Source organism: Phalaenopsis equestris, unplaced genomic scaffold (assembly GCF_001263595.1).
Source record: "Phalaenopsis equestris unplaced genomic scaffold, ASM126359v1 Scaffold000478, whole genome shotgun sequence".
Taxonomy (NCBI): domain Eukaryota; kingdom Viridiplantae; phylum Streptophyta; class Magnoliopsida; order Asparagales; family Orchidaceae; genus Phalaenopsis; species Phalaenopsis equestris.
This window is the reverse complement of record NW_018164919.1, coordinates 1-18,064: the sequence shown is the minus strand read 5'-3', so window position 1 is coordinate 18,064 and position 18,064 is coordinate 1. Positions and strand designations below refer to the sequence as shown.

General features: G+C 33.3%; 1 protein-coding gene across 1 annotated transcript; it reads left to right on the top strand.

The window, feature by feature from the left end:
• Positions 1-15,056: 15,056 nt before the first annotated feature.
• Positions 15,057-17,377, top strand: LOC110027994 (eukaryotic translation initiation factor 3 subunit I-like; the record flags this gene model as incomplete). The annotated part of the gene is made up of 4 exons (XM_020729671.1): positions 15,057-15,382; positions 16,500-16,657; positions 17,072-17,191; positions 17,288-17,377. Coding segments are annotated over exons 1-4 (552 nt in total), but the record flags the coding sequence as incomplete, so codon positions are not given.
• Between the last annotated feature and the right edge of the window lie 687 nt (positions 17,378-18,064).

Here is an 18,064-nt window from a genome sequence, read left to right as displayed (position 1 = left end):
AGAATTCCTATACTTATTACTGATTCATAATAAGAAGAAAAATATTTTTCAAATCCGGTGCTTTTCTTTTACATAAACTCAAGTTATCTTTTTAAATTGTTATTGTTCTGTCAAAATATCAAAAATACCAAAAAAATTTGAATTTTAGTACTCCAAAAATATTTTTAGTTTAAGTAATTATTTTTTTAAAATATAAAGTTTGATGTTCAATAGTGCATATTGTGTATTTCCCTGTGGGTTTGATATTCAGTTCTTAATCAAAAAGTCCTATATTACCTGATAATGATATGTATACTTGCATAGTATCACAATATAAATATAAATTAAAGAGTTAAATTCTTATTTTTGTCAGAATCAAGTTTTTGGTTATGTTGCAAAGTAAGAAAATATAAGTGAAAAATATCATCAAAGACATTGTTATACTGTTGCATATAAGCAGTTTCGGGATCAATAGGTACTTCATCAATGAGTGGAATTGGATCATCCTGAACAACCACTTGTTTTACCTTATCCTTTGGACCCTTTCTTGGGGGCAATACTTTTCCACTTCTCAAATTTATTTCGGTTATTTCTTCTAAATCTTGAGTTAACTCAGCTACAGTCTTCTCGGGAACTGAATTGACCGATTCTTTCAAGACTTCTTATGAATCTAAAGATTCTAACTCTATTACAATCGACGATACTTGAAATTCAAAAATGGGCGCAACAATTTCTGAATCGTAATTGCTGTTAATAATATTCTTTTCTCAGTTATCGTTACGTGTATCAAAATTTTGTATGATTTGAGAATTATTATTAGGATTGAAATTATTATCAGGGTTCGATTAGTTATCATCAATCACACTATCACCAGAAACAGTCAAAATGTAGCCAAAATCAAATTTCATCATATTACGTGCCCCCGGAGGGACGAAGAAGAAATCATACGAAATAAAAGTGACATATTTCTCTCCCAAATCCGTAGAAACCAATCTCGGACAATCATGCCCTATCTCACGCTTCGGCTTTTCAACCTTCTTTATTTTAATGAATTTTTCATTTTTTTATATCTTTTTCCACTATAATTGATAAAACTGGTTTAATAGGCTCTAAACTCTGAATTGTAGCTTGTATTGAAGCATTTTGAATCCGATTCAATATCTTCTTCGAAGATCTTGTCCAAACTTTATTCCATCCATTATTAAATGTGTACGGATCGATCAAAACAATAAGCTCAACTGAAATTGTATTGATTGAACCTTCTTCAGCTTCTTTGATATACTCTTTTGGGATGGTTATGTTCCCTTTCTTGAGATTGTATTTCAGCCAATTTCTTAAAAACAAAGTAATTTTCTATAGTATGTCCAATCAGTCTATGATATAGACAATAGATCGGGTTATCCTTCTTTTCCATTTCATCGAGCTTCTTAGGTCAAGTAATTTGAATTCTGACTTCTTAATCAGATTACGAAACATCTTTCCAACCGCCTCATCTTTAAAAGGATATACTTTGTTTAAAAGTTTTGCTATAGTTGGGATTGGTCTATTATCCATCTGATAAGACTTTTGTTGGGATGATTGTGGGTTGTACTGTTGAAGAGGTTGATTTCTTTGTTGAGATTGTTCGATCTTTGTTTGTAGCAGTTGTTTACCCTTATCAATAGTTGTGACAGTCCCAGACTTCTTCTCGAAGGTTTTCACTTGTTTTTTATTTTTCATACTTTTTGATAAAATCAAGTTGCTTTGCTTCTTCCTAGAGACTCCCAGCTTTGCTAAGAAAATTTTCTAATTTCTTAATTGTAAATTCTTTGAGAAGGAATGCTACCGGTCCATGGAAAATTTTTAGCAATATCTCAATTGTGTAGTTCTTGAAGTTGTGGTTCACATTTCATGCTTAGATTCCTTCAACGCATAATATATTCTACTAAAGTTTCATCCAATTTTTATTTCTCAGCCACTAAATCACCAATGGTGATGGGGTGTTGAGCTATAGCAAAACCGTTTAACCAAAAGGTTTTCCAATTCAATGAATGTTTTAATAGAGCCATTCGACGGCTTTGCATACCAGTCAAAGGCAACCCCAGAAAGACAGCTAACAAACTTTCGGAATAATAATGAATAATTTCCTCTTACATTGCAACAGCTAGCCCGAAAATGCACCACATGCTGCCGGGGATTTCTCGTTCCATCAAAATTTTTTAATAGAGGTGGTACGAAACCTTTGGGATATTGTACAACATCAAATTCTTCAGAATTTGGTCTACCCTTTAGAATTGATGTTCTGCCTTTGGATTGTGCCAAGGTTTCTCTCACCTGTTGTTCTATCAAGTTCTTCATTTTCTGGTATTAAGCTTGGAACAAGATCCTTATTGGGTTGTTCTTCTTTATTAACATAGGTGGATTCATTCTTATTATCATCAATCTAAATAACAAATGGTTGTTTTACCTCTATAGGTACCACTTTTTGCGGTTCGTGGTTAACTCTGTAGGGTCATAATGGCAGCCATCATTTCTTCCATTTTCATTTCCATGTGCTCAATCTGCTCATCTTTTTGTTGAATAACTCTTTGTAATGTTTTAGCTGCATTTTCTTCTATTAAGGATGAGGATGCTCTCATTTCAACAACGTATATTTCAACAGAATCCACATCTATATAACTCGTCAAGTCTTCTTCATCATCTACTTCATATTTTCTCTCTTCAGATAATTGCTTAATATCTTCTCTTAGTTTTTCCAACTTTGCTTCAATTGAATTGCCCTTAACAAGCTTAAGGTCAATGGGCAATGATTGACAGGTAACATTTTCTGTAGCGATCTTGGTTGGCAAAACATCACATTTGGAGCTCTCCCCGAATTCTCTATTTCAGGTATCTCCATGAGTGTTGGTTTAGCAACCCTAGGCTACCACACCATCCTCTCAGATGTAAATACTTTAGGGTCAGATGGCCTACTAGTGGTATTTACATGCTGAGAAATGGTGGGCCCCCAGCGTATGAACCAGACACATTAGTAAATAACTTCTTGTTATTCCTTGGCCTCTCTGGCCAGGGTAGAGGCTTCTTTTATGTAACAGGTAAAATCCTTCTCGGTCCAAGACGGACTTGATTGGTCTTCTTCCCCTGGAATTCAGAGAAATAACAACAGTAGTAGTAGCAGCAATAGAAGTAGAAGAGATACAGATTCCTAAATGTTGTTTGACAAGAACCCTGAGCGATGGTGGAACGGTGATGGAAGAACTAAAGCCAACATAACGATCATCTGGACAAAATCTACGAGAGGTTCTCAAAGGTAAACCTTATCCACCTCTTGTAACCCTTCTGATGGATTGTGTAACAGACTTATCCTTTTGCAGTATTTGAGCCCTTATTTAGGGTGACACAGCACATCCCATCCTATTAAGGATCTCAATGACATAACATCCTTCCTTTCTTTCAAATTTCTTGAAAATTGTACGAACTCGTGCGAGCTGTATAAATCATTTTCTCGCTTTCACTTTATTGTTGTGATCAGCAGCAATCTTCAAAACATCCTCCTCATCAAAGGTGGCAGGCAAAGGAAGAAACCTACTCCCTCTCCTAAGAGAGGAGAGGTCTCAGGCGGTCCACACTCTTCATTCTCATCCAAAGAAATTGTAGCGGCAACCAACTCAACAGCTTTTGCCTTCTTAATTTTTACAATTTTTTTTTTATTTTTGTTCCTCCTCTATGTTCTGGTTAGAGATACAGACCTCAAACTGGATTCTATTTCGAACACAGAAAGTGTTGTTGGGAAAGTCGAACCCTCTATGGTAATAGGCTCGTCATCAACTTGATCACCCTTTCCTTTAAGTTGGGAAGAAATGGTGAGAGGTGTAGTGATGACTAGACCAGCAGGGGTAATGATAGTTGACTTGGGGGCACTTCCTATGGCTTTAACAGACTTTGCAGCAATAACAGAGTTCTTTTCAACTAACACCCTCTTCAGGGTGGGAACTCCTGGGTTGACTTTAGGTTGAATTCCACTATTGGCTCAACTGTTTTAGGCACCCTACTCCTCAACACAGCGACAGTAACATCTCCAAACTTGATGTCAGTATTGTCAAACCCTTGTCCAAAATGAATAACTACTCCATTGGGCAATTTGCATTTATTTACAACTATGTCCATCCCAGTAGAAAAGGAAAAAATTAGTTTCGGTGAAGTCATTTTCTGTAATTTGAAAACTTCAGAAATTAGACTCATTATGCCCACTGTTGCTGTTGCAACAATTTAGGACAGATATCTTAAATCAATTAAAATTATTTAACTCGGTGTCTCTTTCGAGACTTATCCGAACAAGTCTTTAATGTGATTTTAAATTTTGCTTTAAAAATTTTAATTGGTTAAACCAAATTATCATTAATAGAAAAGAACTGGAGGGTGTGCCCTAGTTTGAGGCTCATAAGGAATTGACCTCGTATTAAGCTCGCTTCTATGAATCGCTCTTAACCTAACAAATCTTTTGGGGGTCCATTCCATTTAGATTTAAAAATTTCAGAACCTTTCTATTTAAGGATGATTAAATAGTGGCTCAAGAATCTCAAATAAGTTGACAATACCTGCTCAAGGAAGAAATGAACGAAGCATGTCAACGGAAGAATGATAGTCTGGCCCACTAAGGATATGGGCACTTTATCGATGTAGAAGACCAAACCTCATAATCAACATGGAGAGAGGAATTGAGTCCCGACGGAGTTGCAACGGAGTTGCCATAAATTTTCGGTCATTTTATCTTTTAAAATAAGAGTTTAAATTTAAATTATATATGTATATAAATATAAATATAAATATATATATATATAATGTAATTTTAATTTTGTTTGTGAAAATGATATTTTTTTTAATTTTTGGAAAATAATGAGACCGGATAGATCTCATATATCTAATAGTTTAAATAGTTGAGCATGATACCAAAAATGATATATCATCTTCAAAGATGAACATATCAATTATTGGTAGGCTTAACTATTTAAACTTAAGAGTTTGTGACTCTATATTGGTCTGCAAAATTTATAGCCCACAAATTCCCTCATCTAATACACAAATTATATATGGTCTAGAATAATTTGGGATCTTAATTCCTTATAGAGGCGAGCCTTTATAGTTAATTATATCTTAGGCAACTGAAGCCAGCTGTCAACAAAGAAAACTCTTGATTAAGGTCAGGGTTTCGCCTTCAAGATTTCAATGTTTAGGTTTCCATGATTGCTTATAGGAAATTAAAGTGGGAATGGCTCAATGTAGAACAAGTATATTTGGAATCTAAATGAGCAGAGGAGTGAAAAGTAGGAGATGTCGTAGATACTAAAGAAGCTTCATTGACACCTCTGCTTAATCTATGGTTCAACTTTACTTCTTTGAAAGGGAAATTATATTTAATTCTTCAATACTATAAATCATTTAGATTTATGAGACTTATGTTTGCATATCATATGCAAATGACCCAAAAAAGGAGGATTTATGTTGTGTTGAACAACGACCTCTGAACCCTAAAAAAGAGTTTAGAACTTATATCATATGATATACAATCGTAAGCAGTCCTAAAAGATAATGTGAGGATTATTGACCTCACTTTTTGTTGAGGTCTAGTCTTTCTTCCTTAGGAGCCTAGGATCTAGCCATAGGACTTTCCTATTAACTATCCTAGAATACTAGTGATGGAGCCCTCACCATTAGAAATCCCAAATGCTTCTTTGCTCTTCTTGGAGTTCCACACGTTAGTTCCAACCTCTAGCACTTAGTAGGATGGAACTAATATAAGGAAGCTCAGAAGGGGTTCTCCATAGGACTGTCTGACCTTATGGTTGACCCTAGGTGAGTAGCTTGGTCAAGTACACACACACACTTCCACTTTGCACTTCCACTTGCAACCTTGAACCCTAACCCACACATGTTTAGTTTGGTTCCCTTGCCTCTTTGGAGACTCATGTGGGTGGTCCCCCAAACCCTTAGTCTTTGGCTAGGGTGGATAGAACCAGCACATGGAGGATCCAAAGTGGGGTTGGTCTCGTGGCACCATGAGGGTAATTCTATGATCAACATTTCCATCAAACCTCAACGCCACCCAAATTTCAAATTTTGGCCTTTTAACCCTAAACTTCCCCAAACTTATCGAATTGCCCCTAGAACCCAAAAAAATCAAGGTTGACCCAAATCCATCAATTTTATTCAAAAATCATTTCAAACCATTTCATACCATTCAAATTACTCAAAACACTCCAAAATTTTCATATTTACCAAAATACCCCCAAATTTGTCAAAATTACCAAAATGCCCTTGGTGGCCCAAAATTTCCCAAAACCTTCAAAATCATTTCAAACACCCCTAAAACCAATTATTGACCATATACTGGGTCTAATTTGACCAAATTGACCCATTTTGACCAAAATCCCAATTATGCCCTTTAAGGCCCAATTACCTTAAATCACCCTTAATTTCCACCAATTTGACTCCAATCTTCCCCAATTATAATTCTAAACTCAAATTAATCATGTCATAGCCCAATTGAAAATAAATTCAAGCCCAATTAATCCCGATTCCAAACTCCAAATCCAAATTTAAGTGATTGCCTCAAATTGATCCAACATCCAAAATCCCCCAAATTGAACTTCTTGACCAATTCAATTTTCCAAATTTTAAATTAACATTAAACCTCATCATGTATGAACTCAATTTCAACCAAATTCAAATCCATTTGATTGTCCTGTGATCAATTTATAAATTAAAATCAGCATTTGCATGCTTAAAAAAACCCATTTTCATAAAAAATTTTCCAAAAGCCCATATGATTAATTTTAAAAGCCCAAATTGAGCCCACATGACATAAATCCTTCCTTCATCATGTTATGACATGCAAAACCATTTCATCATGGCATCATACCAAATTTCACCATACATACATGTCTCTTTATCCAAATTAGGCACCATGGCATGATTTTTCTAAAATTCATGAAAATTAAAATTTCCATTTGCATGAAAGCTTCCCATGACCTCATACACATCATAACATGTCTCATGGATCCTTCCATGGCCATCCCATAGTCAACTTCGCCAAATTTGACGAAGGGAAGTGACACTTCCCTCTCCATCCTCCAATTGAACTTACCCTTCTCATGCAAATTCAAACTCACTCTCCCATACCCAAGCCAGCCATTTGACTTCACTAAAACCTACTCAAGGGGTTAAACCCAAGCTAGCTCAAATTGTTGAAACATTAATTCTCCATTGAATTTCCACTATGTAACCACTTTAAACACAAATTGACTCCACTACTCAACCTCCCTGGCTCACATGAGCCTGAGGGTGACCTGACCTTAGCCGGCTGGCCACCTCAACTGCCGGAAAATCACATGCCCGAGAGGGACCAAATGACTTAAACCCCAAAATTGAACCCCCTGAGCTGTCTCATGGCAATTTGCCACTGGTTCCCTCCTTCCCCCCACCTAAGCTACTTTCCTACCACAATGGCATGCCCTGATGGCCTTCATGGCCTCCTCTATAAATATAACACCCTCCACGGCCAAAGGAGGATGATGATCAAAACCTTAACAAAACTCTGCTCTGCTAAAATCTAACATAACCTTGTTGCAATCCTAAGAAGCCAATCCCAACCATTTTTAGCCCCACATCTCCACTGTAAAACCCTAATTTCACCACTGAAGTTCAGGGGTTTTAACGGCCATACCACCAAGTACGTCCAAACTCTAAATTAACTATCCCATGAGCTTCACTAGAGCTAAAGAAGACTTCCCCAACCAAAGCCCCATCATTTTGAGCACTCCAACCTAGCCCTAGACCAAGCCTAAATCACTCTCTGGTCGATTTCTTACTTGGACTCAATCTCAGTTCAAATTGACAATTGGAGGAGGTTCACTAGCTCACAACAAAGCTCAGGAACAAATCCGATTGAGGCTACACCTCTTGGACTAAGGTATGGACCATTTTCCACGAAACCAAGCTTGGTTTGGTCATTTGTGAAGCAAAAATGTATTTCATACTTAATTAACCATATAGATAGGTTTGTCTTAAGTAGACGAAGCTTTAGAAATAAACCCCATGTTATTTGCTTGAGAATCGAGGGAGAAACTAGGTTTAGAAAACAAACAGTTTACAGTTTAGGGCCATTGGGGATGATGACTAAGGGTCGTCCGATCACGCATGTATCAGACGGACAGATCAGATTGCATCAGACGAATGAATGAAACATAAAGTGTGGGTCGCGCAGCAACTGAGTCAGATGGTAGTGTCAAATGGCGAAGCACCGCGTAGTAGTTCGGAGCCGTCGAGTGTTGAGGTGGCGCCGAGTCGAATGAGTATAAAATTAGGATTTAAATGACTTATTTAATTCAGTTAATTTCAAAAATTCATATCTCTGTGTAGAAAAATGCTAAAAATAAAAGAAAAATACCCTCTTGCTCAATGAACATAGAAGAATAATTTGGAATAAAAATAAAAATTATTTAATTTATATTTTATTTTTAATTAATTAAATACTCAAAAACTTAATTAAATCATAAGTCGTTAAATATTAATCACCATGGCTTAAGCTTTTGGGGGTTTAAACCTCCCATAATTAGGAGTGTTCTCTAATTCTTTTCAAAGTCAGAAAACACCTCTAAGTGTGGAGGCCCTAATTTTCAAAATAAATCACCCCTATCTTTTTAAAAAATTATACAAATTAAAATATAAATAAAAAATATAAAAAATTTGTTTTGGTAGGTTCACTGTGATCAGAGAACCCAAGAAAAAATATAAATTGTATTTAAATAATTAAACACATCACTTTATGTAATTAAGTCCTTAAAATGAAATAAAAATTAGATAATTAAAATACAAATAGAAAAAATCACAAATTTAGGCCCCCACTGTAAAAAAAATGATCATTTTAATCCACTGTAAAAACTTGAAACCTTTATGAAGTATATTTACCACCAAACTTGATTTTCTAAGTAAAATGACTTTTTTCCATTAAAATAATTATAATAATTAAAATATAATCAATAAAATTATATAAATGGTTTTGGGAGTCCCCTAGGAAGCTTAAGAAAAATAAAATGGAGGTTAAAATAAATATTTGATTTTTAAGGTATATTTCAAATTTTAAATAATTAAAAATAATTAAAAAAAGATAAAAATCACAAAAGTTGAAATAAATGTCACAATTGATTCTCTGGTCACTTTATGTAATTAAGTCCTTAAAATGAAATAAAAATTAGATAATTGAAATACAAATAGAAAAAATCACAAAGTTAGGCCCCCACTATAAAAAAAAAATGATCATTTTAATCCACTATAAAAACTTGAAACCCTTATGAAGTATATTTACCACCAAACTTGATTTTCTAAGTAAAATGACTTTTTTCCATTAAAATAATTATAATAATTAAAATATAATCAATAAAATTATATAAATGGTTTTGGGAGTCCCCTAGGAAGCTTAAGAAAAATAAAATGGAGGTTAAAATAAATATTTGATTTTTAAGGTATATTTCAAATTTTAAATAATTAAAAATAATTAAAAAAAGATAAAAATTACCAAGATTGAAAAATGCCCCAAAATGTCACAATTGGTTCTCTGGTCACTTGGGATCAATTAAAATATTTTTTTTCTAAATTTTAAAATAAATTTATAGATTTTTAAAGGCTTAAAAATGAATTTCTCATAATTTTGCACTAAAATAATTACAATAAATAAAATATAAATCACAAAAATATGAAATTTGTTTCTCTAGGTTCCTTGGACTCAAATAGATTTAAGAAAAATATATAAGTTAATTTCCGACTTAAATAATATTTTATATTTAATTAATAATAGAAAAACATTAAATAATTATAATAATTAAAATATAACTTAAAAAACCATGAAAATTGGTCATAGTGGTCCTTTGACCTTTATTTTCCTAAAGACAAAAAATTTGTTTTGGTTGACTAAATGAATTATTTTTAAAAATCCCTATTTTTGAATAAAATAGTTATTAAAAATTAAATAAAAATCAGAAAATTACTTTTTCTCCTCTGATATTTTACTTGACCCATGAGTGGATACTATAAAAATTTTAAAGTCATTAGAGTTATATTTAATGAGCTATGGAGTGGAAAGCACAATGGGCAAAATGATAATTTTAGATTTTTTAATGGCTTCATTAAATTTTAGAATTAATTAAAAGGGTAAAAGGTTAATTTGGATTACAATGAGCTCTTTTGGATGATTGAAAAACAAGGGATTAAATGACAGAAACCAATACCTCACTTTTTTACAGTAAGGGCATAATTGTAATTTTCATTAACTATTATAATTAGGAAGTTGATTGCGTTAAGTGATCATAAGGTGAGTGGTTTGATTTTGGAAAATGGTAACTTATTAATTTAAAACCTCAATTTATTGTTTGAGTGATATTATAATCATTGATAAAGATTAAGGATACCACATAATTTAATATCCCTAAAATTTTTGGATTTATCCACTCATAAGTCTTAAGGGCTTAGAAGTGAACTAGGCTTATTTTGGATTTGCTTAATGAGTTTTAGGAAAGAAAAATAACTAATTATGAACATTTTGCAAACACTACAAGCACTTTAATTATATACAAGAAATTCTTAATAACCTAATATTGTCCCCTAAGGGTATCAACTTATATAACTTTTAAATGAAACATTAATTGACTAATTAAGTACCCCTCTCATGAAATAATTAAAACATCAGGTTCACTGAGTAGGGTAGCTTAATGAATCAAACCTTAAATTTAACTTCAGATGATTACTTGAACAATATAATAAGTTCAAATGAACTCGGAACGTTTCGAAGGACTCTAAAGGTTGCTTGGGGTCATGCTCCAAACACCTTTATGATCTTTTGGATATTGTGAAGGACAAATGAACCTATTATACTTTCTTCAATAAAATGATCCATTAAAACTTCTAGGGAACCATCAGGTTGTGACCTAAGACTCAGTAGGGGTAGCTTGAACCTTTTCTTCACTGTTTTCTTTCCTGCAAAATTATTTATACTGCAAAAGCTAACCATGCAGCGGGATTAGCGAGAAGATGCCAAGTACGCATTTACATTATATGCCCAACAATTTTACTCATTTACTTTCTAGCATTTTTCTTACTTGCACTTGTTTACGTTAATCAACAAAACTTGATACAAATTTGCATGTGATGTTAAATCAAAACATTTTTTTTTCAAAATCAATCAAAAATTTCAAAATTAAACAAACATTTTCAAAACAAAAACAAAAAATAACATAATATCACAATACATTTTTTTGGATTATGGGAGTCTCTCGGATGAGGTAACCCACGATTGCTAACGAGATCTCCCCAGTTTAAATGAGCTTAACAACTTATTTAGACTAAATGAATTCAAAAGAAAATAGCGGCACGATAACGAGGGAACCGTGAGATCTTAACCAGAGTAGCTCTAATCAACTTTAACCTCCCTCCCCCAAATAAGACATTTGAACATAACAAAACAAAACATTGAAATATACATGTGGTTAAACCTTTTGAACCTTAGATATTAGAATTACTACTTGACGAGCTTGGAGCTAACACCGTGGGCAACACGACAAGTGGATCTTCAACAACAAATTTCCTTAGAATTAAATAACAAGCCATAGGACTTCGAGATTGTATGCCTAGTGCGACATAAATTCTCAACTCATCTTTAGGCTTTTGCACAATTATGTTGTGCAATTTAAGCCTTAACTTGCCTTAGGCTATGAGATTGTCACTTGTTGTGACATAAACCTTCCTATCTTCCATGCTATTTATATGACTATGTCATGCAAATGTAAGCCCTATATAATAATAATTGGCAGAATTAAAAATTTAATAACATCTCATCAAAATTGAAGCCAAACTATAGGATAGCTTGGGAAGTCACAATGTTCTCCTCAGGATCCGTGACATCCCATGATCTTCTTCTTTTGGATTCCATAATAAATGCTTCAAATTTGACCTTCTCCCATTTGACACCCCTTTGTTTGACCTTGAGAATCCTAAACTTTTGAAACTTATGAAGGCGTTATTTTCTTATCTAAATCGAGAGTTTTCTTAAGTGACTTCGATCATTTAAGATGTAATTAACTATAGGGATTTGCCCTTATAGAAAACTTTAACTATCCAGCTTAATATAAACCCTATCTAATCTTCCATATTAGATAGAGGAACTTGTCGTTCAACATAAAAGGTTTTCGTAGACTAAAACATATGTCATACATTCTTTATTTTATTTAATCGAGTCTCACCAAGAAGTAGTATATCTATTCTTTGGGATAGATGCATCGCTTTGGGTGTTGTGCTCGATCATTTAAACTATTGCAGATATGAGATCTGTTCAGTCTCGTAATTTCAAAATTAAAATACTACTTTTCTAAACTATATATATATATATATATATATATATATATATATATATATATATAGAGAGTGTGAGAGGGGGGGGCTCGGTGCGATTTGGTGACCGTCAATTTATGGCGACTCTGCTGGGGAGGAGTTTCTCTCTCTATCAAGATCATAAAATCTTGTCTTCATACATTGGTAGTGTGTCTATGTCTCTCATGGGCAAGATTACCTTTCTTATGTTGGCATGCTTTGCTCATTTCTTCCTTGGGGAAGTAAAGTCAACTATTTTTTGATTCCAGGATCGTCTGTTTAACCATCCTGAAAAAGAGAAGTTCAGGAGTCTATAGGATTTCTTCGTTTTTGTGTGGGCTCGAACCACTAATAGGTGTGTTAGTGAACTAGTTTCACCTCGGCGAAATGCGTTGTAAAATACAGTACTGTAAAATAGTAGTCCCGGTCTTTCATATGTGACTAAGGGTTTTTTTAACTTACTCGTTTTTTCTTACGACTCACTTTTCAATTTTTCATATTTAATGTTCCTGTTTATTTACCCTTAATTTATTTAAATTCCCTACAAACTATACTATGCTTTATGATCCTAATCATACAGCGGTAGTGGAGGGCCATGTATGCATTTACGTTTTTATGCACTACATTTTTCCTATTTACCTTACAACATTTTCTACCTGCATTTATTTACTTTATATGCAAAACTAAACCAAAATTGAAAACAACAAAAACACACTTTCAAAATTAAATCTACATTTTCAAAATAATGAACGAACATAATATACTCCTTTTAGGTTTACGAAAATTTCTCGGATGAGGTAATTTACGGCTGGTAACAGAAGTTCTCCTGTTTAAATGAGCTTGATAACTTGTTTAAACTAAGTAAACTCAATAAAAGTAGTGGTGCAGAGATGATGGAACCTTAAAATCGTAACAAATGTCGCTTAACATAAATTAAAATCCCCTCAAAACACTTAAGCATTAACAAACCTGACATATAAACTACAAAACTATAAAATACTGCACCTGGAGTTGTCACTTCGATGAGGAGCTTGGAGCAAACTCTGCGGGCAGCAAGATGGTGACGTACATAAGAAAATCTTCGAGAGAACAAATGAGGTGATAAAAGAACATCTTCGAGAGAGCAAACGAAATCGTCATCAACAAACATTTCCTTAAAATTAAATAACAAATCATAGAATTTTGAAGTAGCTCATCTAGTACGACATAAATCCTCAACTTATCTTTAGACCTTCGCACAACCATATTGTGCAATATAAACCCTACCTTGTATTAGGCTCTGAGGTCGTCTTTCGTTTTAAATTAAACCCTCATATCTTCCAGACTATTTGCATGATCAGTGTCAAGCAAGTGTAAGCCCTAAATAATAAAAATTGACATGATGAACATCTAATAATATTTCCTCGAAATTGAAGTCAAACCATAATATAGCTTGGGAAGTTATCGAGGTTCTCCTCAGGATCCGTGAGATCTCCTAGTTTTTTTCATTTGGATTCCGAAAATAATTGTTCCTATTCAATCTTTCCAATTTGAAATTCCCTTCGTCTAACCTTGAAATCCTCAACTTTGAGATTCATGAAGATAAATACAACTGATTTAAATCGAAAGTTTTCTTGAATTATTTCGGTCATTTAAGATGTAATTAACAATTGGGGCTTGCCCTGATAGTGAGCTTTAAGAACCTATGTAATATAAACCTTGTCAAATCTTTTATATTAGATATGAGAACTTGTCGGTTAACATAAAATATTTCGCAGACCAAAACAGTATCATAAATTCTTTAGTTTATTTAATCGAGTCTCACTATCAAGTAACGTGTCTATTCCACAAGATAAATGTATGGCTTGTAGTGTTGTGCTCATTTATTTAAAATATTGTCTGTATGAGATCGGTTATGTCCCATATTTTCAAATTTTAAAATTTTACTTTTCAAAATTATATATATATTAAATATATTTTAAACCAACAACTTTCTCCGATTTGACGACCGACACCGTCGCAATACTACGCAAATAACACCAGAACAATTTCACAATAATATCTCAATAACATCACAATAATACCGCAAAAAACACCATAATAATAGAATATATTATGTATATTTTCATTTTGGGCATTTACATACGTCCACCCAATTTTTGTATATGCATATCTAGCACCTATACTTTAACTTTTGCATTTATATTACCAAAGATTTTTATATCACACAAAAAATTACCACCATTTTAATTTCTTAAACTTGAAATAAACTTTTGCATCCACAAGGTCCATGACTTGTATGAAAAAATTGATGTAAATCTTACTTTCAATTTTGATAACTTACACAACCAAACTTACAATAACATCTAAAACACAGATAAAATATTGCATCAGGGCTCTGCACGTAGAGTTACGTGCGGACTCCGCACGACGTAGAGTTACGTGCAGACTCCAATAAAATCATGTCACGGGCAGTGAAGAAAAAAAATTAAAATCTATCCTGTAACAAAAGAGAATATTCATTCCGTTTTATTCATGTTATTGTGTGTTATTCACGTGTTATTGTATATTATTCAAGTGTTACCCGAATCGAATCTGGTCATACATTAAAATATAAATTTTTTTATTTTTTATTTAGCGCCGAGATAAAATTTAGCATTTAGCCCTAAATAAAATTTCATCGGAGTACGGAATGAGCATTGCAACTTTTCTTGTATACAGCCGTGTGCTGCTACCCGCAACAGTGGCCCATTAAATACCGTTCACCGCCTTAGGGTTTTGTACCGGGTGACGCCGTCGGGGAAGATCGAGCTGAGAGTGAGAGAGAGCGAGGGGAGGAGAAAGATGAGGCCAATTCTGATGAAGGGGCACGAGAGGCCCCTGACTTTTCTCAAATACAACCGTGAGGGCGATCTTCTGTTCTCTTGCGCCAAAGATCATAACCCAACCGTCTGGTTTGCGGATAATGGCGAGCGACTCGGAACCTATCGAGGTCACAACGGAGCTGTCTGGTGCTGTGATGTTTCTCGTATGTTTTCATACTCTTATACGTTTTGTCAAATCTGCGATTTTCCTGTTCTGATTTTTGTTCTGTTCAATAATATCGCGTGATTGACGAAGCTGGGGCATCTCTGGATTGTACTATGCGTTGCACTTTATATTTTTGTCTACTTACTTTGTGCTGCTTATTCTTTTTTATTTTATCAAGCATCGGCTAATGAGTGGCTCCAATTTATGTCTTTTGTTGGGATTGGGTTGTTTTGGCAAGGAAGCGCCAGCGCCCTTTCTTCTAGAAAAAAAAAAAAAAAACTTAGAATTTCTCATTTCCATGTTTTAATTACTGATCTAAAGCCATTTTTTAAATGATTAGGTTAATGGTTTAACATTGCATTCTGGGAGAATTTTTTTATTATGAAAGAACGGATTTATAAAGTAAGGCAACTTTGTAGTTTGTTCTTCTGCTTTTTCCTTCTGTCCGGATCAATTCTTCTGAGATATAGTTTGTATTGATTTATAAAATTGACTCTAACGCATCTGATAGGTCATGCTTGATGAAAATTCTTTCTAAACATATGAATTTCTTCTTAATACATTTGGCCTTCGTTTAGTATTAATAATGTTTCTTTGATGTTTTTTCGTTTGCTCAATGCTATTCAGATAAAATGGAAGTACCCTATTTCATTATTTATAATTAATAGTTAAATGACATTGCTTTCAATGTTGTATCATCCATGGCAATTGCTGTTAAGTTTGTCTATAATTATTCCAAAAAAGATCTGTAAATGTAGATAGCATATGATACTTGATTTTGGTAGTGGCCTGCCATCATCCAAGTTGACTTGTGATCTCTCAATTATCAATTGAACATACATAAACAATAGAATATTTTAAAGAGATTCTTGTTAGTGCTTTCATGTTCCTGATTTGACTACATAAAACGAACTTTTATATTTTATGTCACTTGCAGGATATGGTTAACCCCCATATGTAACATGCTTTTTTTTCATGAATTCTACAAATTATGGTTATTTTAGTTATTGAAAATCCTTCAGATCAAAATTGATACTTAAATGACTAGTTTATGCAAGGTTTGCTTATTTTCCTTAATATTGTTCTTGATTTTGGATAGTGAAAATGTTACTTAGATCTCTGTTTTATTATGTTTTGTTTAATAGAGATTGGTGATTCTATTCTTACGATTAAGGGCCCTCAAGGGAGGATCAATAGGGCTGTTTGGGGACCTTTAAATAAGACTATTATAAGTGCTGGTGAAGATACATTTGTCAGGATATGGGATTCTGAGGTCAGTTTAGTTTTGCCTTTTCATATTAGTGGATTTTTATATCTATTGTATTACTTTGAGCTTTTATCTTAAACTGATGGTTTTTTTCCCACATGCATATGTTTCCTTGCTATTTTTGTGGTTGTGAGTTTAGAAAGTTATACTGATATTATATCATCCATAATTATGGCAATGCGATCTGCTTTATAACTGAGATTGCATAGAGGTGTTGAATGAGATTGTGATAGTGTTCCATTAGGCTTTTGGCCTGTATGTAATGTTATAAAATATATCTTCCCAAAATATGGCTAGTTAGGGTCCTGCCAATATGCATTCTTATTTGGATTTATGAATGAAAGAATAGGATTGGATTGCCTTTTGTGTTTTCTTTCAGAGTTTTGTATGTTTCTGATTTGTTTTTCCTTCATTTTGTAGACTGGCCAGCTTTTGAAGGAGTCGGACAAAGAGACTGGCCATCAAAAAACTATTTCTTCACTAGTAAAGTCTGCTGATGGCTCTCATTTCCTCACAGGTTCCTTGGATAAATCAGCTAAGGTTTGTTTTAATAACTTTTTTTTAATGTTAATTGCATTTTTTTTCTGCTTTGTTTTTTTAGTGCCCCTAATGATTTTTGTTTGTTTTTTTTGTAAGCTTTGGGACTCAAGAACATTAACTCTTATCAAGACGTATGTGACAGAGCGTCCGGTAAATGCATGTGCTATATCTCCGCTTCTTGATCATGTAAGCAACCATTTTGGATTTTATGACATTTAAAAGCATTTTTTTTGTAGCAACATTATCTTGATGGGGTGCAACTCTTTAAGTAGCTCTTGGGGAAGGGTAAATGTTCAAGGCTTTACTATTTCGTTACAATAGCAGTGTTTTCATAACTCAAAAACAAAATCTCTTGTAATGGAAGCAATATGCCACTATTGTTTGCCCACCTTCTAGTATATCACTACTTTTTTTTTGTTAAATCATACTTTTTTTCTTTTTATACTATCATCATTTTTAAATATTTTTTGATACGACCATGGTTATAAATAATAGGTAAGCTTTTCAAATGCAACTCTCTATCTAAAGGAAATTTTGTGTCATTTTGAAAATTTGTACTTCATAGGCCACAAGAATGATTTGTCTCTTCTTTCTATTATTTACTTAGAACTTGTTGTTGGCGATGTAAACAAACTAGTTTGCTTGATGAACAACTCCATATTTGTTCATATGATTCTTGTTTATATATGCTTATAAGTAATTGAAAAATCTTTATAAAATTTTAAAAGCTTGATACAATAATGAACAAACTTGTACGCTGAACATTTGTTTATTTATGTTTTGAACATGCTCATTTTTTGTTTAACTAGTATCTCGATAAAAGGCTTCTTTAATGATGATGTTTTATCAATTTGTACATTTATGCGCTTCAAA